The sequence below is a fragment of the Erpetoichthys calabaricus genome, chromosome 1 (assembly GCF_900747795.2).
Source record: "Erpetoichthys calabaricus chromosome 1, fErpCal1.3, whole genome shotgun sequence".
NCBI classification, from domain to species: domain Eukaryota; kingdom Metazoa; phylum Chordata; class Cladistia; order Polypteriformes; family Polypteridae; genus Erpetoichthys; species Erpetoichthys calabaricus.
In genome coordinates, this window is record NC_041394.2 from 183,314,049 (window position 1) to 183,337,906 (window position 23,858).

General features: G+C 37.8%; 1 protein-coding gene across 3 annotated transcripts in view; it reads right to left on the reverse strand.

Moving 5' to 3' along the window:
• The window catches only part of macrod1 (mono-ADP ribosylhydrolase 1), a 575,305-nt gene that overhangs the window by 260,452 nt on the left and 290,995 nt on the right, over positions 1–23,858 (reverse strand). For all 3 annotated transcript variants that reach the window (XM_051923041.1, XM_051923038.1, XM_028809642.2), the window contains one exon: positions 17,038–17,154. In XM_051923041.1, the coding sequence (XP_051779001.1) occupies positions 17,038–17,154 (117 nt within the window). The remainder of the gene's footprint in view (positions 1–17,037; positions 17,155–23,858) is intronic.

Below are 23,858 nucleotides of genomic sequence, written 5' to 3' on the forward strand. Positions count from 1 at the left end.
AGTGAAACGGTATATTATATGTGAGGGTGTTCTCATACCTGTGAGTCAAGAGGTGCCATGAAAAATTACATAGATAGATGATATTTAGACATTAAATATAGCCCCAAAAAGTGAGAACTGATCTGATGCAAAAAAATGTGCAGATGCAGGGCTGAACCAAGTGAACTGGGAGAGTGCTAGATTAAGTCTGAGGTCCTAGACAAACATTTCCCCTCCAGTCACCCAATTAGTACTGTTATCTATACATATTAATAAAAGGCAAAGCCCTCACTGACTCACTGACTGACTGACTGACTGACTGACTGACTGACTCATCACTAATTCTCGAACTTCCCGTGTAGGTGGAAGGCTGAAATTTGGCAGGCTCATTCCTTACAGCTTACTTACAAAAGTTAGGCAGGTTTCATTTCGAAATTCTACGCGTAATAGTCATAACTGGAACATATTTTTTGTCCATATACTCTAATGGAGGAGGCGGAGTCACGTATCGAGTCATCACGCCTCCTACGTAATCACGTGAACTAAAAACAAGGAAGAGATTTACAGCACGAGTCAAACGCGGGAACGAAGGTAAATGACGTTAATTTTTGACTGTCTTTTAATACTGTGTAAGCATACATATTAACACATGTGCAATTAAACGTGTGCATTTACGGGGTGATTTCTCAGGCTTGAAAGCTCGCCTTTTATCAAACGCGGGAACAAAGGTAACTGACGTTGTTCACTGTCTTTTAATACTGTGTAACCATACATATTAACACATGTGCAATTAAACGTGTGCATTTACGGGGTGATTTCTCAGGCTTAAAAGCTCGCCTTTTACTAAAAAGGTAAATGCAAAACTATTTTCAATCATTCTATGATCTGCTTCTCACAACTGAAGGCACCGTGGCTGATGTTACGTCACTTGCTGTCCAACCATAAGCTTTACCTGGTAGGTAACCGGACACTCACTTCACTCCCTTACGGGAATCGAACCTGTGAGGTTTTCTTTTGTTCTTAATTAAAATTTAAAAGCAATACTTCACCACTGCTAAGCCCCTCTAGCGCTGACGTCCGAGGTTCGATTACCGTAAGCAAGTGCAGCGAGTGTGTAATTACATTCACGGCATTCGTAGTCTGATTCACAATCTGATTGTATGGGTGGTTACCTACCAGGTAACGCTTATACTTGGCCACCAAGTCAGGTCGAAGTGATCACTCGAGTAAAGGCAGCTTCACAAAAAAACAGATCCTTAACAAACTGTTATTAGTACATTTTCCCTCAATTTAAAAACGTTTTATTTTCTTCTTAATAAAAATTTAAAAGCGGTACTTCGCCGGTGCTAAGCACGTGGATTTGACCGACTGACACATACAGACATACAGTAATCCCTCCTCCATCGCGGGGGTTGCGTTCCAGAGCCACCCGCGAAATAGGAAAATCCGCGAAGTAGAAACCATATGTTTATATGGTTATTTTTAGAATGTCATGCTTGGGTCACAGATTTGCGCAGAAACACAGGAGGTTGTAGAGAGACAGGAACGTTATTCAAACACTGCAAACAAACATTTGTCTCTTTTTCAAAAGTTTAAACTGTGCTCCATGACAAGACAGAGATGACAGTTCTGTCTCACAATTAAAAGAATGCAAACATATCTTCCTTTTCAAAGGAGTGCAAAGCAAGCAGTCAAAAAAAAAATCAATAGGGCTTTTAAGTATGCGAAGCACCGCCGGTACAAAGCTGTTGAAGGCGGCAGCTCACACCCCCTCTGTCAGGAGCAGGAAGACAGAGAGAGAGATAGAGAGAGATAGCGAGAGACAGATAAAAAAAATCAATACGTGCCCTTTGAGCTTTTAAGTATGCGAAGCTCCGTGCAGCATGTCCGTCAGGAAGCAGCTGCACACAGCCCCCCTGCTCACACCCCCCTACGTCAGCGCAAGAGAGAGAGAGAGAGAGAGAAAGTAAGCTGGATAGCTTCTCAGCCATCTGCCAATAGCGTCCCTTGTATGAAATCAACTGGGCAAACCAACTGAGGAAGCATGTACCAGAAATTAAAAGACCTATTGTCTGCAGAAACCCGCGAAGCAGCGAAAAATCCGCGATATATATTTAAATATGCTTACATATAAAATCCGCGATGGAGTGAAGCCGCGAAAGGCGAAGCGCGATATAGCGAGGGATCACTGTATTCATGAGTGCAGGTACTTCGGAAAGAAAGCACCGTGTAAACCTAAAGTTTAAATTAAGTTCATAGACCTACAAAAGGTTGCCATTCATTTGAGGCAAGATTGCTTTTCTTCTGTACAACTATACGTTGCATTCTCAAGAGTGTGCTTACACGGCTTCGGATATATATATATATATATATATATATGTATGTCTATATATAAATATGTAAGCTTATAAGTACTGCCTTACTTCTCTTTAAGAAAGGAAGATGTAATGATACTTGATTTAAACGATTCCATGTCTTCCTGGGTTTGCGTAGCTTATTGTCAATATCTTTACACCTGTTTTTAAGACTTATTTACTGAAACGGGCTTTCACGAAAAAAGTTATGGCTTTGCTACAGGATACACCCTCCACAAGTTAAGCAAGTAAAAATAAAATATATATTTCTGTTTTATTTAAACCTTTTAAGTTCGTATGCATAGCCCCATTTGGCTGTTTAATTTTTTTTTTTCTTTCTTCAGTAATATTTAATCTCCTTAAAGAAAAAGAACATATCCATTTTACTTTTTTTGTATCTCTTTAGTAATATTTTAGTGTAAAATGATAACCAGTATTTAAACCTTTTATGTTACTTTATACATTTATTTTACACAATGTTCAAAAATTAATAAGAAAGCTACATATTTTGGCAGCTGCTGCTTTCATTTTCAATGAAATGAAAAAAGCTCTCCAAGAGAAAACGTCAATGAAGAAGAAACAGTTTGCACTATCTAAAAATCAGAAACCCTCATTTATAAAAGTTTGCTGCAGATGACTTAACTGAAAATAAATGAATAGTTCCTATGTGTATAATACATATTCATCTATTTTACTTATGCCTTTATTCCACCAACTTACAACATCTGAGGTACAATTTGTTACATTACTTTTGTTTTTTGCAGCACAGGCAGGTGAAGTGACTTCCTCAGGGTCACACAGTGGTGTCAGTACCAGGATTTGAACTGACAAGCTCCGGGTTTGCTGAAATATTACTTAAGAAAGAAAAAAAACGAAAACGGGCAAATAGGGCTATGCATACAGATGTCCATCCGTCCATTATCCAACCTGCTATATCCTAAATACAGGAGCCAATAAGTACATATGTATATATACAGTATATATATATATATATATGTAGATATGTAAATTTGTATATGTATATATATGTTTATGTGGATGTGTATATGTGTATATACGTATGTATATGTAGATGTGTATATGTAGATATGTATATATATATATATATATATGTATATGTATATATATGTTTATGTGTGTGTGTGTGTGTATATTATATATATAAAAGACAGCAACACTCATAACAATGACAACACAATTACATTGACAATCATGTTACGTTATTTTTAAAATGTTTCCTTTTTTTTTTTCATAACCTCTTTAACACACTACTTCTCCGCTGCGAAGCGCGGGTATTTTGCTAGTGGTGTATAAAATCTGTACATTTTGGTTTAACTGTCCATTATATTTTGGTCAAGATAAAACAACAGATGAACTACATTTAAGACAAATCAAAGCTGGTTTTCTTACACCTCACTTTTAAAACAGCTGTTTCAACATTGAAATGAAAACATGCTGGTGGCTCAATTAGTTTATAACCTGGGAAAGGAAGACTAAGCCGACACCTCAGGCTTTTGATATGGACATCTGGGACAATAATTTGGTTTACAACCTGGGAAAGACGGACATGAGGCAAAATCAAAGAACTTTATTATCTGTGAAAAGATAGATTAAAGAGTTTGAGCAAAATTCATCAATCATATTGACAGCCAACCAATCAGGTGCATTTGTTGTGAAACCACGGCATGACATTTCATAATAAATATGCCTCATTTTGAAAGCAATGTCAGAGAAGAAGAAGGAGAAGAAGAAAGTACAGAAGGAGAAGAAGAGGAATGGACGAAGACGGCACTGGTCATCAGAAAAGCGTCATGAACATCGATTGCTGAATCAAACGCTGCCCTGGGACATTCATCCTTGTCATCTGTAACTTTTTCATAAACTTTTTCTAAAGACTATATATATTCAGACTTTCCTATCAGTACCTATTTTCTATTATTCTTTGTTTCAGTGGTATTATTATTATTCTTCTAATAAATGTCATGCTGCTTTTAACTTTCTATGCTTTGTCTTAATGTCTAGAGTGACTGAAGTAATAAGTTAGATTTCTTTGAGTTGGCCATTCCAAAACATTAACTTAAGTCGTTCTACCAAAGAATGGTTAAAGAAGAATAGTGTGCTTAGGGTCGTTGTCTTGCTGCATGACCCACCTTCTCTTGAGATTCAGTTCATGGACAGATGTCCTGACATTTTCCTTTAGAATTCTCTGATATAATTCAGAATTCATTGTTCCATCAATAAAGGCAAGCCATCCTGGCCCAGATTCAGCAAAACAGGCCCAAACCATGATATTACCACCACCATGTTTCACAGATGGGATAAGGTTCTTATGCTGGAATGCAGTGTTTTCCTTTCTCCAAACATAACGCTTTTCATTTAAACCAAAAAGTTCTATTTTGGTCTCATCCGTCCACAAACCATTCTTTCAATAGCCTTCTGGTTTGTCCACGTGATCTTTAGCAAACTGCAGACGAGCAGCAATGTTTTTTTTGGAGAGCAGTGACTTTCTCCTTGCAACCCTGCCTTGCACACCATTGTTGTTCAGTGTTCTCCTGATGGTGGACTCATGAACATGAACATTAGCCAATGTGAGAGAGGCCTTCAGTTGCTTAGAATTTACCCTGGTGTCCTTTGTGACCTTGCCGACTATTACACGCCTTGCTCTTGGAGTGATCTTTGTTGGTCGACCACTCCTGGGGAGGGTAACAATGGTCTTGACTTTCCTCCATTTGTACACAATCTGTCTGACTGTGGATTGGTGGAGTCCAAACTCTTTCGAGATGGGTTTTGTAACCTTTTCCAGCCTAATGAGCATCAACAACTCTTTTTCTGAGGTCCTCTGAAAACTCCTTTGTTCATGCCATGATACACGTCCACAAACATGTGTTGTGAAGAGCAGACTTTGATGGATCTCTGTTCTTTAAATAACACAGGGTGCCCACTCACACCTGATTGTCATCCCACTGATTGAAAACACCGGACTCTAATTTCGCCTTCAAACTAACTGCTAATCCTAGAGGTTCACATAATTTTGCCACTCACAAATATGTAATATTCGATCATTTTCCTTAATAAATAAATGACCAAGTATAATATTTTTGTCTCATTTGTTTAACTGGTTTCTCTTTATCTACTTTTAGGACTTGAGTGAAAATCTGATGATGTTTTTAGGTCATATTTATGCAGAAATATAGAAAATTCTAAAGGGTTCACAAACTTTCAAGCACAACTGTACCCTTGAGAAACAGGTAAAGGGCAAGTAGAGGGAAATACCACAATAATACAAGTACAAATGGTGGTTAAGAGTAGATCTAAAAATCAGAAGGTGCAGAAACTACTGAAATGATAAACAAAAAAAGGAAGATGTTGCAGCTGGAACCATTTTTAAATGACTGATACAGGTGACGTTTGAAGTATACTGCTAAAGGCCAATGAAAAGTCGGGTGGCTTGCTTTGTTATCTTTTTTTTTTTTTTTTTAATATTCTTGCCATTCTCAGTGGATTTAACCTACTGAGAAGCTTTGTAAAGAGGATGCACCTTGGGTACTCCATTTTTTATTTAACAGCTTTCCTATATTCAGGCTGGCGTTCAGGGGATGTGAAATTCAAACTACAGTGAATTTTTTATTCACATTCTGACATCTCTAATTTTTTTTTTATTTTGAGACTGGGGTGTGGATGAAATTTTTTGACGAACTGCATTGTGACACTGTCTTGTCACTATAATCAATATTTCTATAATGCACAACCTTGATACAACAGGATAATTGATAACACTGTCTGGACGCCTCCAAACTACATTAAATGGAAAAAATTAACACACTGCCTTGACTTGTCACAATTATTGATAAGGTGTAGGCCTGCCCTGTGTTGGTGAATAAACAAGCTGCTAACTGGTCCCTGATAAAGACCACAAATACAATCTCTTCACCTTCAAGGCAGAGCTCACTGATGGACTGGTCTTTTTTTTTTTTTTTTTTTTAAAGACAAGAAGAAATTGACAGAAGCCCCAAGAGACATTAACTTAGTGGAGGTTGTGCATATATGAATATCAGTAGACATCATCATGCAACAGGTATAAGTCCATTTTCTCAAGGACAAAAACAAAATGTTCTTTGCCCATACCAGGTTCCCTCCCTATCCCCCTAGCTCCCAGACCCTTCTGAACCTCCCAGTATAATTTCTCTCATCCATCATGTTGAGCATAGCTCTGACTGCACCAAATTTGATTCCTGGGCAAATCAGTCAGGTGTCACTGCTGGCAAGGAGACACACAGTGCTCTTGCCCTTTCATATTAGAAGGTGTTACCCAGCCTGACAAAACAGCTAGCAAGCACCTGACCTTACCAGCGCATCACTGACCTGGCAGATGACCCACTGCTGAGGAGATTACGAGCATATTTGTCAATTTATGCTAGCATGTGCAGTGCATCACTGTTGTTGAGATTATGTAGTACAGGAGCATTTGTCTGCTCATCTTTTTGGTATAGTTGTCAAGAGGTAGATGTAACTGTGCACTTTTGGGCTTGTTTGTGTGTGTGTGTGTGTGTGTGTGTGTGTGTGTGTGTGTGTGTGTGTGTGTTTGTGTGCATGCTTGGAGGCAATGGTTCTTACAGTAAACACTGTCAATACTCAGTACTAAATCAGCAGAGTGCAGCACATGTGGATAACTGTATCAATGATTGCAATGGCCTATTTAAATTGATGATTAGCTGGAAATCCTATAAGGTCATGTGGTCACTATGCAGGCAACATTACTTGCACAGTCACACACTCTACTTAGCACAATCTTAGATCCAATCAGGATGCCGAAGATTTGCTGTCATAGTCAATCAATCTTTTGTCATAAACCAGAGCACTCCATCAAAGTGCCTTACAATTCAATTAACAATGCTATTATCCTTCCATTTCCTGATCCCACTTAATCCAGTTTTTCCAATGCTTTTACAGTAGCATTACACACAAGGCAGGAACCAATCCTGGTTGAGGTGACAATTTTTAACATAAAAAAAAAGAAAATACAGGGAAAAAAATAATTTAAAAGTACAGGCAGCTGAAATAAAGGATGAAATATAAAAGGCAGCATATAACAAACACTTGCACAGATTAAAATTGAATAAGGGATGGCTACAAAGATAAATAAATATTCACTAGAAATGACAGGTTGAAACTGAGTTAGAAAAACTGCTTAAGAAGTTTGTCAATGTCTTACAGAGTATCTGGAGCAGGGTTAAGAAGTATATCACATAAGCCAATTTGTGCTTTCTATTACACACATTGAAATTCTTCATTTTAATATTTTCTTGTCTATTATGGTTAATGTTGACTGGGGTTGGGAGCACACCCAGTCCTAATTGGCTGGACATCACAAGTGAATTTTTTTGGACAGCAAAACAACAATGAATCAAAGCGCCTTATATTTGTAAATTGTAACCAGTCAGTATCGATTAAAATGCTAATTTCAAAAATGAGCAGAGTATAAAAAATAGACTTGCAATGAAAACTATGTGCAACACTGAACAACCCATATGCATCACCAACACCATGTATGGACCAATCAAAACCAAAAAGTTGTTACAGTTTAAGTGCTTTTGGCGCAGGCTTAGAAAAGAGATCCTACCCCTTTGTGGACATAGGTAAGAATAACTAAAGGGGGTGAACACTGACAATGGATGTTATTTCAAATTAAACAAAGATGAGGAAGGTGCAACAGTACCAAAAATGTCACTCAGATGTGCTGCTGTACAGATGTAATTCAACAAGACTTCAACTGCACTGCCATTTAAGATCAAGTTTAAGCAATGAGCCAATACTAAAAGCAAGTCCACCATCACCACTTCTGAACATAAACTCAGTACAGCTAGGAACATTGTCCCATCAGAGTTTCACATTAAAGTCAAACAAAGTAAATATACTGACCTTACTGGGGAAAAATCTGACTGTTTGCATTTTTGTAATGATTAATTGTTATAATTACATAACTTCTACTAGCCTTTTATTTATTTGTTATGTATAGACTAATGGATGCATGTTTGATTCAATATTTGATTAAATGGAGAGAAGCACTTTATACTTCTACATATTATATATGCTACTGTTAATAGTGGAGCAACTGGCACTTTTTGAAACTAAAAAACACTGTTTTTAAACAAAATGCATTTAAAAATTGACTGCAAAAATTCATTATAATGATCAACCTTTGTATAACCACTCACAATTGGCATTTTTTAATAAATGGCTTACCGGCACACCCCTAACAACAACTACTACTACATGAGACAGGATCAATGGGTGTACATTCCGGAGTAGGGGCTGTCAGAGCTTTACTTATGAACAGCCTATAAATTAGAGGAGCTAACGGGGATATGGGCATTTGCCACAGGACAGCGTGGCTTCCTGGATGCCTTTCAACCTCTAATTTAATCTGTGGGTACTTTAACTATAGCAAATTAGATATGTTTTTATCCAGTGACATAAAGCTTCTGTGCAGAGAGCAGTGTTCACTACTGATGTCAGAGCTTGTCAGCGGCATGCTGTCTGTTTGTATGTGCTTGGGCGTGTGATTTCTGCTTAGTTTTATAAGAAAGTGTTTGCTCTGAAAGCATAATTTTAGCAGTTGGAACTGCAGATTTTCCTGCTCCTTCCTATTTAGTAGTATTTTATTGTCATTTGCTCATCCAGGTATTTGTGACAGCAGGGTAAAGGAGTAGAACATTTTCACAAACTCTTAAAAGGAAATTCTCAGTAGTTGTCTGGCTGTTAATGCAGGATTCTAGCATAGCTTTATTCTATTGCAATAGTAATAAAATGGTAAATTGAAGTGATTGTATTTCAGAAGCAAGAGCAAAAAAACAAGGCCACTGTTGCAAGTGGCTTGGATAACAGTTGGCTTAGTGGATGAAAGCAGTCAGCATAACATCACCTCTCAATACCGTTAACAGCAACACTTAAGGATGTTTTCCACAAGCAAATTAAAGAGATACAGAGGATGGGCAACCAGTCCAGAGAGGAAGGGACAGATGTTTGACAAAACAGATAAAGTGCAAATACACCACATGAAGCAACAACTTCGATATACTTGTATCCATTCACTAATGTCCTGGATGGAGTATGACAAAAACCTGGATGTTTCTAAAGTAGTAGACTGAGAAGAGATTGCTGGGTGCTAATTTTCATTGAAACAGGCAAATGGGCAGAGAAACTGCTACAGAAGACTTGATGAGGGTGGTACAAAACTTGTTTCATAGGTAAGGGTCCTCGTTGGGAAGGTGCACAAGGTCGTGGTCAGACATGATGGTGAATCTAGTTCTCCTTGTCCACAATAAAACTAAAAACACATGTAGAAGGCAGCAGGCAGTTATGAACAAGAGTAAATCAGAGGTAGACTGGATACATGTTGCTCTAGTATACATTGCTTAAACTCTGCAAAGCCAAGTAAGGCTCAAGGTATCACAAAGCGTTTATATTCCTTTAATAAGAAATAAGACCTATACTATGGTAGGTATTAAATCTTTGCCATTTTTATCTATGTAACATCTTTTAGAGAGTTCTATTGACTTAAGTCTTCAGCAATTGCTAGATTTCATGAGAGGTTCTGTTATGCAGTATATAGAAGTATTAAAGGTATTAAGAAATAGCTTTGCTGTTGTTATTCCCACCTGCAAGTTTTAAAGTATTTCTTGTAAATAAAAGTTCTTAACATCATAAGATGTTCTACAAATTAGAGGAGAACATTCAGTCCATCAAGCTTGTCTCAATACTTCATCCAGGTAATTCTAAAAGGTGTCACCTGGATGACTCAGTACATTGCTCCAGATTCACACAGCCTTTCATTTAAAGTAATCCTTCCTGGCTTCCCATTTTGAACATGTTTACTCAATAAAGACACTTTCTTCCTTTGATGTTAAAAAGTTCTTGCTTCATTTAACATATGTTTTGCATTTCAATCTGATATGGTGTCTGGACTGAATCTGGCTGGAGAGTATACTGGACAAATTATAATGCGTTATAATGCATTGTTTGCTTTACTTTCACAAATATGACAAAAGTATTTTTTACTGAAAATTTCAAACACAATGAAATATGGTTTCTATAAGGAATGGGAAATGACATTTGTATTTTTACAGTAATGGGTGAGGAGATGAAGCAACAGAAATATGACCAGGCTCACAACCAGAGAAGACTTCAGATACCAAAATATCAGTCCAATTTGTGAACCAAAGATGACAGAGAAAAAAAAAAAAAAAACAAGCAAGGTTCCTGACCATCATAAAAGTCCCTTAAAGGCAACTACTGATTGCCATCTTTTATACCGGTAGTGTAACAAGATAAACACTTCCAGTTATCACTGGACATCAATGGCAGTGCAACCCCAAAAAATAAAAACAATGCACAAAACAGCGCCATTAAAATGAGAGAAACAGGACGATAACAAAGTTTTTAATATAGCATAATAACCAAAAAGTAACCTTAAAAATGAAATGTATATGTTATTATTTGGAAAAGCCAAAATAATAACATAGTCCAATTTCAAATTAACCAAGTCTCTGTAATCTACTCTCTATATATAAAATCCTAAGCCTAAAAGTGCAACGATTTTATGTGACTTTGTATGTCACGATTTAAATCAGGCTTATTTTAAAACTTACATATATATGTTTGGTATCATTCTTTTCAGAATTTATCAAACTTTAATGTGATGTTGTTAGATTTTCAGATTCTTATTCTGTTTTTAAATTATAAACTTAAAAATTATCAAGAGCTCACGTCTCAAGATTTAACCACGCCCGGGGCCAGAAATAAAACACAAAAAGTAGGACAGCTGCTGTATAGGCTTTTAAATGTTTGAAGCGCCGCACAAGATGCAGATCACACGGCACGGTGGCAGCAGCAGCAAGCCAGCAGATGATCGAGCAAAGAGGAGGTTTAAAAAAAAAAAAAAAAAAAAACTATGTTTCCCATTGTATCACCGTTTAAGAGGGGGTTTCGGAGGAGCGACTGCATCTCCTTGGGGTGCGTTCAGCCCCTCTCTTCACAACACAAGCGGCAGATACGCGAAGTGGCTGGCACATACCACAGGCCGGGGAGGTTGGCAAGCAAAGCGAACAGGGGACGAACCCCCTAGTATATTATAAAATGCAGCCTTAAAACAAAACATTGCATAAAGGTGGTGGTTTTTGAGTTTTGCCCTGATCAAAGCAAAGACACAGCCTTAACTTATAATGGAAATGATGTTTTAATCTTCACTGATGTGGGAAATGCTATGATCACAATACTCTTTGTATGCAATACAGCTTTTGATTAGATTAACTACAACATTCTACTATATAGGGTCAAGAATTTAGTTGACCTATCTGACACTGGTTTTAGATAGTTTACTACATACTTACCAAATCATTTTCAATATGTACTGAAGTCTGGAATTAGGTACAGTGAGTCTCAGATGACTCAGGCGCCGCCGAGAGTGGCACCCTTTTCAGCAGCTCCGTGTACAACTTTATTTTTCTACCTTTTATTTTTCATTTTTTTTTTTTTTTTTATAATTTTTTTTTATTATTGGTCACTCCTATCACTTTCTTTTATGTGGATTCGTTCCCTGGACACTTTTACTTTTACAACATGGACATGGATTTTTACAAGCTGAGACTCGTCTATTCAAGTAGTCAACTTCAAGTGCAGAGAACAAATGCCAGTGTCAGTGTGGTTCCCTATTTACCCGATGAGGTAAGAAGGCGGTATCGTGGCAGCAGAGCCGGCACTAAGCTAAAAATGAAGCGGCTTGCAAGAAAGTGCCGTTTTAAGCCTTCGGTGCCTTCTGTGATCCTGGGAAATATGAACTCAATATCAAATAAGATCGATGAACTGGCTGCGCTGGTGAAAAATGTCAGAACCTACAGAGAATGCAGTTTGTTGTGCTTTTGCGAAACATGGCTAACTACCACCATCCCAGATGCTAACGTGTGAGCTCCACCATCCCAGATGCTAACATGGAGCTACCCGGGTTTAGCACAGTTAGAGTGGACAGAGATGCAAGTACCTGCGGGAAGCACAAAGGAGGAGGTCTAGCCCTCTATGTCAATACAAGGTGGTGTAACTCTGGACATGTAAACGTCAAAATCTCCACTTGCTGCAGGGACATCGAACTGTTGACCGTAAGCTTGCATCCCTATTACTTGCCCAGAGAGTTTGGACACGTCATTGTTGTTATTGTTTACATCCCTCCTCGGGCGGACGTGGAGATAGCGAGTGACATCATCCATTCTGCTGTTGCTAAGTTACAAACTCAGAGTCCAGCTCAGGGTGGCGAAGGAGCAGTACAAGAGAAAGCTGGAGCAGAAGTTGCAGAATAACAGCATGAAGGAAGTGTGGGATGGGATGAAGGTCATCACTGGCTGCAGCTTGAAGCGAGGTGACACCATCGAGAGAGATGTGGAGAGAGTAAACCAGATGAACAACTTTTTTAACAGGTTTGACCACCCTAACCCACTCTCACCTTGGAGTACTGCACCCTCCACCCATTCTTATGCGGATACCAGCATAGGAGTGAGTTTACCCCAACCCACAATTACAGCAGCCCAGGTAAGCAGAGAACTGAGGAGACTTTATGCCAGCAAAGCAGCGGGTCCAGATGGAGTATCGCCACAACTGCTGAACGCCTGTGCATTGGAGCTGGGGAGTCCTCTACAGCGCATCTTCAACCTGAGCCTGGAACAGGGGAGAGTCCCGAGGGTTTGGAAAACATTTTGCATCACCCCAGTCCCAAAGGTACCACATCCTAGTGAGCTGAATGACTTCCGGCCTGTCGCTCTGACGTCGCATGTGATGAAGACCATGGAGCGGCTGCTGCTTCACCACCTGAGGCCACAGGTCCGTCACGCCCTCGACCCACTGCAGTTCGCATACCAGGAGAAGGTGGGAGCGGAGGATGCCATCATCTATATGCTACACCGATCCCTCTCCCACTTGGACAGAGGCAGTGGTGCTGTAAGAATTATGTTTCTGGACTTCTCTAACACCATCAACACCATCCAACCTCTGCTCCTTAGGGACAAGCTGACAGTGATGGGAGTAGATTCACACCTAGTGGCATGGATCATGGACTAGGTGACTGTGTGCAGAGGGTACAGACCTATAAATACCTGGGAGTGCAGCTAGATGATAAATTGGACTGGACTGCCAATACTGAATCTCTGTGCAAGAGTGGACAGAGCCAGTTATACTTCCTTAGAAGACTGGCGTCCTTTATAACGCATTGTAAGCACTAGATATTTGCTCTCTTTATGCTTTCTGTAAGTTTGGCCTGGCCGTAATTTATGCTACATAGCAGGGACCCTGTTGTCGAGGGTGTGGCTACAAGAAAGGCTGGATATAACAAGGTGCTAGGCTGTTAAGAGGACAAGACTATAATGTCTTAGTCTATAATGAAGCTGGTAGTCTTTTACTCTGCCTTTTTCACAGGATCAGAGGTTCATTTTCTATGAAATTTAGCTGCAGTTTTGTTTTACTGTCTTGTCCTGCCAAAGAAATCTGTTATACATTACATTATCATTTAAATCTATCACAAATGAATTCTACCAAGCAGGGCAATGCAGGACCTCAATAGTACACATTTTGATTTTTACTAATCTCTTAATCAGAGGCTAATTTGTGGTGGTGGAGGCTCAGACTGTGGATCTAGGAATTTACAATTATCCATCGGCATGGAACTTGGCAAAACCATGTACACAAGTAGGTCCACATGGCGGCATTTCTCCTAGTGGTTCATTAGTATTTTGCTATTTTTTCTTTTTGTAAATTGCAGGCAATTTGCATTGAACAGGCTGAGGTGCAAAGTGACAATCAATATTGGGCTCCTCTGCAGAGCTTGTAATATGCCGCCATCTCAGTTTATTGGAACTGAACTCTCTCATTTCTAATTTATTTAGAGAGAGAGCATGACAGGGGCATCAGGGAGGCAGCATACAGATCTGTAAACTAAACTGACTGAAAACAAATCAAGTCTGTAGAAAAATAATACTGGGACACTGCCATTACCCTTCGATATTTCCGTATAAAGGGCAATAATATCAGTGCCTTAATATGCACAATATAAAAAAATGGTGCATGCATTCATTCACTTTTAGCAGAATTGACTATTGTAAGGCTTTATTACCAGGCTCTAAAAACCAGTCTATTAAATGTCACAGACAAAGCTCAAATCTCTAATGCGACATTGCTTAATGCTTTTTCAGCATTTACAAATCCTTTTGTTGCAGCAGTTTAATAACTACAAACTTACAAAGACCACATTTTAAGTAACAGACATGAGTGATGATTTTAAAGTTTTTTAAAAATAACTAGAGAACATCATGTAACAAATTTTACTGATTAAAAGGAACCTTGCAAGTCAAATCAATCTTTAAACCCTCAAACTCATAGATGTAAAAAATAATCAGAAAAGATTATTCAAATTGTAGTAAATACATAGTGCCATTTGCCTAACAAGCTGCTTAAAAATCCCGAATACTGCTTTGAAGAGTATTGTTCAAACTGACTATATTCTTATTTTGATATCCAGATTTAATAATAAAAAGTTAACTGAATACCACTGGGCCTATATAGATATACACATAAGCAATTCATCCATCCACTTTTTAAACCCACTTTTATCCTAAGCAGTGTCACAAGGCAGGAACAATTACTGGGACAGGGTGCTAGTCCATCACCCAGTTTAAACAACAAATTATTGTGAAACTTTATTATTCAGCTGGCTATGGACTGAAACAACATTTCTTATAGGCTATCTCAGACGGTGCAGATCTGTACAGGACTTGTTTCATCTTACACTAAAGCTCCTCTATACAGACACACTAGCACAAGCCCACTTTTTCCTGGAAACAAAGAATACGTTTGGAAGATGTAGTGAAAATACTAAAATAAGAACTTTCTTAAACTTTTATTTCCATTATTTCATAGGAGCATTTACAATAAGGAAATGGAAAATGGATGGATGAAATTGTACAGCATTTTTACAATAAATTAGATTTTATTTGATTTTATGTTCTGGTCATTTTTAAATACTGCACAGTGGAAAACTCATGTATGTGTAGATGTCTGCTCTTGGGTTCTGGCTTTCCACAACCTCTTGAACAATCTGTCTTTCTTAATATCAAAACAGTCATTCTCTGAATGTTTAAGGTAGTCTTATCACATCAACCTTAAGCTATACACCTGATATACATGTGGTGAGAGGAGTTTGGTAGAATTATACTTCTGGTATGTGAGCTGCATTCAGGTATGATCACACCAGGCTAAATCTCTCTCCCCTCTTCCCTTGCTTCTCTCTGGTGATTGTGTGGTTAGGTTACATTCTTGTCTTTACATTTATTTTTCTCCTGCTTCCAATAGTTATGGGAAGGTGGGTATGTGGGAGGCAGGAAGCTGTTATGCTTTGGGTTTTTCATTGCCTTTATGTAATACTGTGAATGTCAGTGTATCACAAGTTATATTACATAAAAAAGTGATTAAAGAAAACATTATTTTTAAATTTCATATTAGCAAAAGTATTTTTAGATATAATATTAGAGGGATCAACCAGTCTGCACTACCTAATATGAATGCCAGAAATCCGACTGGCCAGCAGATTTTGTGATTATATTTAAAAACTACTTTTTTCTTTTTTTTTACATTTCATGGATTGTATCATTTTACATGCTTCATTCTTATGTTTTTTTTAGGGTAAGAGTCATTTTCAATTGCCACATATAGTATACCAGCATTAACAACCATCTCCGAACAGGACTCATATGAGTGCTATTGAGTGTGCTTGTGTGTGTGTGTGTGTGTAACTGTGATCTGTGATGGACTGGTTTACTGTCCTGGATTTGTCCTTCCTTTCCAATAAGGTGCAGGTGGAAAGAGCTCGGACCCTGTCATCTTAAGAAGTGGATCAATGATGGATGGATGGATAGCTAAAATTAACCACTGAAAAACATCCTATAGAACATACTTTATACTACTAGTATAAAAAGTAACACTGAAAGACTTAAACCTGGATGTGACATTACACTACCACTTAGATATTTGTTCACATGGAAGGGCTGTCCTTGGGCTTTCTGAAGCAAAAATTGATATAGCTGTGAGGTTTTTGGACTGTCTTTTAAAAGAAATGCATGGCAGGATTAATTTGCTGTTCTCTCCTAATGAAGTGTTAGACAATTGATAGATTTGCTAGTTACTGTAATTGTTTTATTTATTTATTTACAAATGAGTATTAGACTCTGTGGGTGTTCAAGCTCATGGATTTTTGGCCTAAATATTAAAACATTTTATAAATGTAAATCATTCTGGAAAAGTGTCCACCTTCAATAATATAAATAAATATAAATTAAATAGCACTTTTGTCAGGACACAAAATGTAGTTAATAATTCTAATGGGAAGAAGACAAGATGGTTAAAGTTGACTCATAATCAGATTATTGACTTTTTTGTTGTTACTTATGTACGGTATCTGTTTGGAGGGAGAGAGAATTCAGGAATTTTGAATATACAGTGATTCTATGCATAAGTGATTGGGGCTGGCAAGATCATATACAGAATGTGAGCCTAAGTCTCAGAGAGTAGATAGAAGAAGCAGGGGCCACTTTACTTTTTCCAATTACAGTAAATACACACACACACAAACAGAAAACATATAAAGGTGTACATGTGAGAAAGGGGTTCTTACTTTTTGCTGGCAGCCTGTATCCACTTGTCATTTTTGCTTTGCCAGTCTCACAGCCTCCCAGAGTAGCACATTCCTTCTTCAAGAGAGGGCCTGCGGCACGGTGGATACAACCGTCCACTGTGAAACAAGATGGGGATGAAATTAAGTGGGAGTGACAGCAGAAGGTATGAGAAATAGATCAAAACCTGCTCTGTCTCACAGAAAATCAATGTTGCTGGCATCACTTGCAAAATACCCATTGCATTGTAGGAGTTTAGGAGGTTTAAAGTTATTGAGGCCTCCATCTGAAAAGAAGTCATCAGAATCAAGTCAAGCATGCCAAAACACTGACAAACTAAATATATCAGGTTATTGTTGTGCACTGGTATATCCTCGACAGCAGGTTTTTTAACTTTGGCTAATATACAAACTGTACCATTTCACATGAAACCTAAAAGATAGAATATAGCCAATTGACTGTGCAATTGGAAGTCTATACCAAAACCAGGCTCAGCTTGGCTGATGACACTTTTGAAGCAAAGTACTATAAATGTAGAGCAATAATTTTGCACTGGCAAAGTCTAAATACCAACAGTCACACATTGCTCATGAGTAAATATGTGCAAAAATAAAAAGCTCCACAGTTATTAGAAAAATGTTCACAAGCTGCAAATCGCTGCCACAGTGAAACTTGTTCAATTACTTTTTTTATTTTTCAAAATATATGCATTATAATAAAAGACTTAAAACAAACCAATAAGACATTTAATAATATAAAGGCCATATTACAAAGTAGAAAATACCAATCAAAAATATAATCTATGAAAAATTTCAGAGAGTTAAGATGCATTACATCATAAAACATCACTCTTACCCAATTTGGAGAGCTGTTTGGAAAGAAGAAAATACATAAATAAGGCCCCTGATAAAATAGTTCCTCATACAAATTAAAAAAACTGGAGATAAAACAGAAACAGAGGCAGGAGCCCAGCAGCCTCATTTTATAATAATAATAAATTCTTGCCAACTTCTGAAAAAAAAACTCTGCACTGTTTCTCACAAAGTATATTTTTTTCTAGTTTTAGGTAATATTAAAAAAATGTCACTTTTCCACTGAGGTATGAAGGATGCATTACGGTTAGTGTTGAATTGGTACTAAAATTTTGACTTTGGCATCGATACCAGCTCTTAGACCTCAATACCAGTACTAAAATGGTCCCAAAGCAAAACAACTAATAACTCTCCCCAAACTAACCCCTTTCCCTTTTAACAGCAGCTTCATCCACTGAGCACACATGCACATGTTCCCCTGTACCCAACACTCCATTGATCAATACGATGATTCTCCTCTTTGGACTATCCAGACAGTTTACATTAATATGTTTAGGGTGGTGGTGGGGTTTCTGAATTGGGTCCTCCTTGGAGTTCAGGAAAGTGGTTGAAAACTATCATTTACTTTTTTTTTCGCTCACCCCAACCTCCATGCATGCACACTTCCCTTGTACACAGCAATCCATAAATCAAAACACAATTTAAATCCAATTGAGCATGCCTTCCATATGATGATCAAACTTAAGGGGACAAGCCCCTGAAACAAGCAGGAGCTGAAGATGGCTGCATTAGAGGCTTGACAGAGGATCACCAAATACTCAGCACATGGTGACATATATGAATCACAGACTTGAAGTGATCATTACATGCAAAGGATATGAAACAAAGTACTAAATATGACTGTGTTAATATACCTTCCATTTCTATGTCCCAAATATTATGATGCCCAGAAATGGGGAGGATTATGTAGAAAAAGCATTATCATTTCTACATAGTGTGACCAAAACATATGAAAATACTCTAAATGAATGTCTGCAATTTGCACTTTAATCATGTCTGAATTGTTTGCTTTGTAATCTTAAATTGTGGAGAAAAGGGGTAAATGAAAGAAAAATGTATCTTTGTCCTAGACATTATGGAGGGCACTGTATGTTTCGAAGAAAGGTTTGGAATTCAAGTTATATTTAATATGGATATTAAAATCAAACAGACTATGCCCTTGGAGTTCTGATCGTGCTTAGAAATGACTGAGTGTGAAATGCTTGAAAACTACATTTACTTTCAGTAATTAACAAAATGCTGGTACTGTAATGTTTTAAAAATTAGATTTTTCCAGTACTTTTTCAGTACCAGCATACCCTAATTAGAATAACTCTGGTTATGCAAAATTAGTTGACAAGCTAACACTGTATGGTAGGAAATCACTGAGTTTATCTCTACATAATCTAGTTCCACTGAACATTACTCTGAGTAATGCAGTTAGTGTCAAACTAACAGTTATTCCTAATCCTCTATCTGGCAGATGAGTAAATATCCCCCCCCCCCCCCCCAATATATATTATCTTGTAAGGGCAGTGATAGATTGAATTGTTCACAATTAGGGTTCAATCCTCGAAATATTCTGAATAATTTTAATCTTAAAAAGATGTTTTTGTCCATTTATCTTTAGCTGAAATGTATTTAATCAGTTTCCTTTACAGGAGTTTTCAGATAGTCACATGCAAGTTGGTCCAGTTCTCCTGAGTAATTTTGAGTTTTGGGGACAGTACCAAATAATCTTTTGTGTAACTTTTATCGAACCAACAGACTAATATAAACAACTCATTTGAAATCTTGAATATTAGAAATATTTCAAGCATTAACTAAATCATGCTATGTTCAATATTCACAGTTCATTTCAAATGATCTCATATTTGCTCAAAGAAATTCAAAAAAAGGACAAGAAAACCTGAGCTGACAGTTCTTCATCATAGTCACTGATTTCTTGATGAAGCTGAATAGTGAAAATGCATGCATTCAAATTCTACTTTAATGTATAACATGTCCCTTCATTCATTTTCAGACCAGTGTAATCGATTGTGTACACAAGTACATTAAGATTAATCCAAACATTACATCAACTTTTTGCTCAAAATCAGTCTGCCAAAACTGGTTTATTTTGCTTTGGTTCTCATTCATCCACCATTACTTTTCTACAACAAAAGCACCTTTTTTAAAATGTGGTATCAGATGAATTGTACCTTTTCACAAAATCTGAATGTGAGACTTTCACAGTCATATATGGTTTTGATTTTTACTAAAAGGCACACAATTCAAATAAACTTTTAAATCACATTTTTAGATTGAAAAATGTGTCTGTCAGTTTTAAAGATTTTTAAGCTTGAATTACCATGATTGATAGAGATGGAGAGCTCTAAACTCAAAATATCTGGATATAAACATCCATCCATCCATCCATTATCCAACCTGCCACATCCTAACTAGAGGGTCACGGGGGTCTGGTGGAGCCAATCCCAGCCAACACAGGGTGCAAGGCAGGAAACAAGCCCCGGGCAGGGCGCCAGCCCACCGCAGGACGCGCACACGCACACGCACACACACACATACCCACACACCAAGCATGCACTTGGGACAATTTAGGATCGCCAATGCACCTAACCTGCATGTCTTTGGACTGTGGGAGGAAACCAGAGCACCTGGAGGAAACCCACGCAGACACGGGGAGAACATGCAAACTCTACGCAGGGAGGACTCAGGAAGTGAACCCGGGTCTCCTAACAGTGCTACACACTGCACCACCGTGCCACCCTGGTTATAAACAATTAACATAAGATGCAAAAAAAAGTGAGCATCACACAGAACAGTTCAGACCCAAATTCATAGACTTGATCGAGGCCAGGAGTGCTCTCTTGTGATAATGTGAAACTGAGATTCAAAGTTGACAACTGATGTGGTGAGGAAGCAACTGCAGTAAAGTCATCAGTCTGCAGCATACTTACAGTCAAACATGTAGAATGTTCTTTTTAGGCTCTTTGTTTCCAAAGAAATTAAATAGTTTAAACATAATCAATCCAAAATTGCAAACTACTTTTAATAAAAGAATATTTAGCACAACCTCTTATGTATACATGATGGTTTTGTACTTTCATGTTTCAAATTGGAATTAAAAATCATTCAAAAGCCTCTGTGGTACTGCTGTTAAAGGAAGATTTAACACATCTTTTCTAAATTGCTGTATTTGAAATTTTTGTCAATGTAAATATCTTCTGTCCTTCTCTATTTGCTTAGTATTGCACATTTGCTGAGAAAATGTAAATTTACAGTAATAGGTTTAACTGGGCATTCATTAATGGGCAGCTAACAGAGCGTTCCTAATTTTGTATCCATGTACTGCTATATTAGAGACATGTTTAACCATGAGGAGGATGGTTCAGCTAGTCACGGTCTAGAGATTCTGGACTGCAGCCTCTCCTGCAGACTCCTGAACATCAGCTTTAAAGCAAACATTTGCCCAATCTAATACCAAATTTCCAAGCCTGCAGAGAACGGAGGTTTTTCCACAAAAAAAAAAGGCTGGGAGCAGCCTCACCCTTCAGGTGACTGTCACTTTATTAGAGTCTGCAGCTCTGGGGTACCAGCTAAATAATCCTACTGCCACATTGTACAATAATCTCATTTTATAGCGTCGATCCACTGTCTCCTTTGTCCTTTGCCTTTCAAAAAATGGAAGAAATTTGTATGCAGCTTATTAGTTCTTGTTATGTGGCCCTGCTTATATTACAGTACTGTGTAAATAGACCACACTTAACCCATCTACAGCTGATTACAAGAGAAACAAAATAATGAAGAGAAAAATAAATTGTTGCAATTTTTAATCAAGTTAATATGTGACATTAAATGTTGCTGTTATTTTCTTTAAGTTTTTGAAATAAAAACATTGTCAGCAATTCTGAAAAAGCTCACTATGCTTATTTGTTCTTTTTTATCAAATTATAACAATAATCAGAGAAATTATTTTCTTAATACTCTCTTAAAGGTCCTAAAGGCCTTATCATTTATTTAACTTCTAATGTTTTAATCTCGGCTGACTTTACCAGGTCTGAAGATTCAGCAAAAGCAAAAATTCTCAACAGTGACTAGCAACTGGTCTAGGAGTAAGAGCAGGTCAATGCTTTGAAAACTTCCACTGATGCAGAGTGTGAAGCAGATGCTCAAAGCAGCTGCAGCCAATTTTAAGAGGCCCATCCCGTCACACTAATACTGCCATGTGATGGAGCAAGCAGGTGGGCAAGATCTCAAAGGGCATCGATCACTCTTGTTTGCTGTGGTGACTGCTCTGATGGGACTCTAAACAATTTGCAGTAATGACTATCTTCATGGAACAACGCTCATTAATATCTATCTCTTTATCACTAGCTTTCCACTTTTTGCCTGTACAGGACATTCTCACATGCCTATTGCTGTGGTAGGAAACAGTTGTGGTGGTAGGCTGTTAGTTGCCCCAACCTGTGTAGGTTTTTCCATGTGGGTGCACATTATGAACAGCCTAGTAAACATGTTAAAGCAGCCAGAGCTGGCCCAAGATTGACAACTGTCAGGTGTACAGTACTGGTAGGGTTTAGTCATCAAAGGCCCTCTGATTCAAAGTAAATACAGAGCATCTTAGTTTTTTTTTTTCCACACACCAATAAAACCATCTGGATAAACATCTGTCCAAAACAAGAAACATCAGAAGAAATGGTTACACAGCAAGTTACTGCATCAAATTAAAGACAAAAAAATCAGATAAAATGAGAAAGAAAAGGAAGCTTTCAAAAAAAAAAAAAAAAGAATGGCATCTTTTAAGGGGTAATTGAAATGGTAGCTCAGAACTGCTGATAAAAGAACAAAAATATTGCACACACATGTATAAAAGAAGAAAAAGGTTTGTGTGATATATTGTATATCCAGTACAGTATTTATAATTATATTATATACAGTATGTGTGTGTGGGTGTGTGTGTAAAAATAGGAAGATTCACAGGTAACTAAAAAAGCAAGGGTGAGTGAGAAAAGGTTAACATTTAAATACAACAAGCAACCAGCACCATTTTGGAACATGGCAGCTGCACTCAACATGGATGGCACAGCTATTTCAGAAGGGCAAAGGCTGCCTTCTTTCATTTTAGTGACAAACAAAGGAGTATTAATTACAAGAAAGTGGTTTTCACACCTTTAGAAAAGACAAGCAAGACAGATGGCAGCACTAACTACAGATTTGTTTTTTTTAGCAATACAGCTCATAATCAGATGCAAATTCCGGCCTTTATCCTAACCGTTTTATTAAATATATATATTACATACTGTACTATATTTCTGATGGGAAGCAGTCAGGGCTGCTGCCCTATATTCTGAGCCTAGCATTCTGGGTCTGATTTTTGTCCATGAAAGATATATGCAGGTTTTTCTCCAGGCACTTCAGTTTTCCGGTGTCACTTTTTCCCCATATGAGTGGCTTCATGTGGGAGGGTCAAAAGACTCCACAACCCACTATCAATATAAACAAAAGCAATTCCGACCCACCAGTAGCAGCACACGACAACCCAGTGGTTGAGAAACACTGTCTTAACTTGTAATTTTGTGAGAGTAAGTGGGTGAGCATTGGAGGGTTCTATTCAGTTCAAGGATGATTCTTGCCTTGCACAGGATGTTGCCGGGTTATAGAGCAGTCCATGTGACAGCCTAAAATGGGTTACGCAATTTTAAAAATATTATGTTGCTTCTGATGGCAAACCATTGTCAGTATGATGCTCTTTGCCCAGCTACCTATTTTCAGTCCCACTTAATCCAGTTTAAGGTAGAGAGCTTCTGAAGCCTATCCAAACTGCATCAGGAGTACAGTAAAGACTGGCCTTGGACAGGATGCCAGGCTATCACAGGGTAGCTGCTTGCTTTTTAATAAAACGCTAAAATTAATTGGTCTAAACTAACCATCTGACTTCTGATGCTACCTTTGAAATTATGCACTTCTGA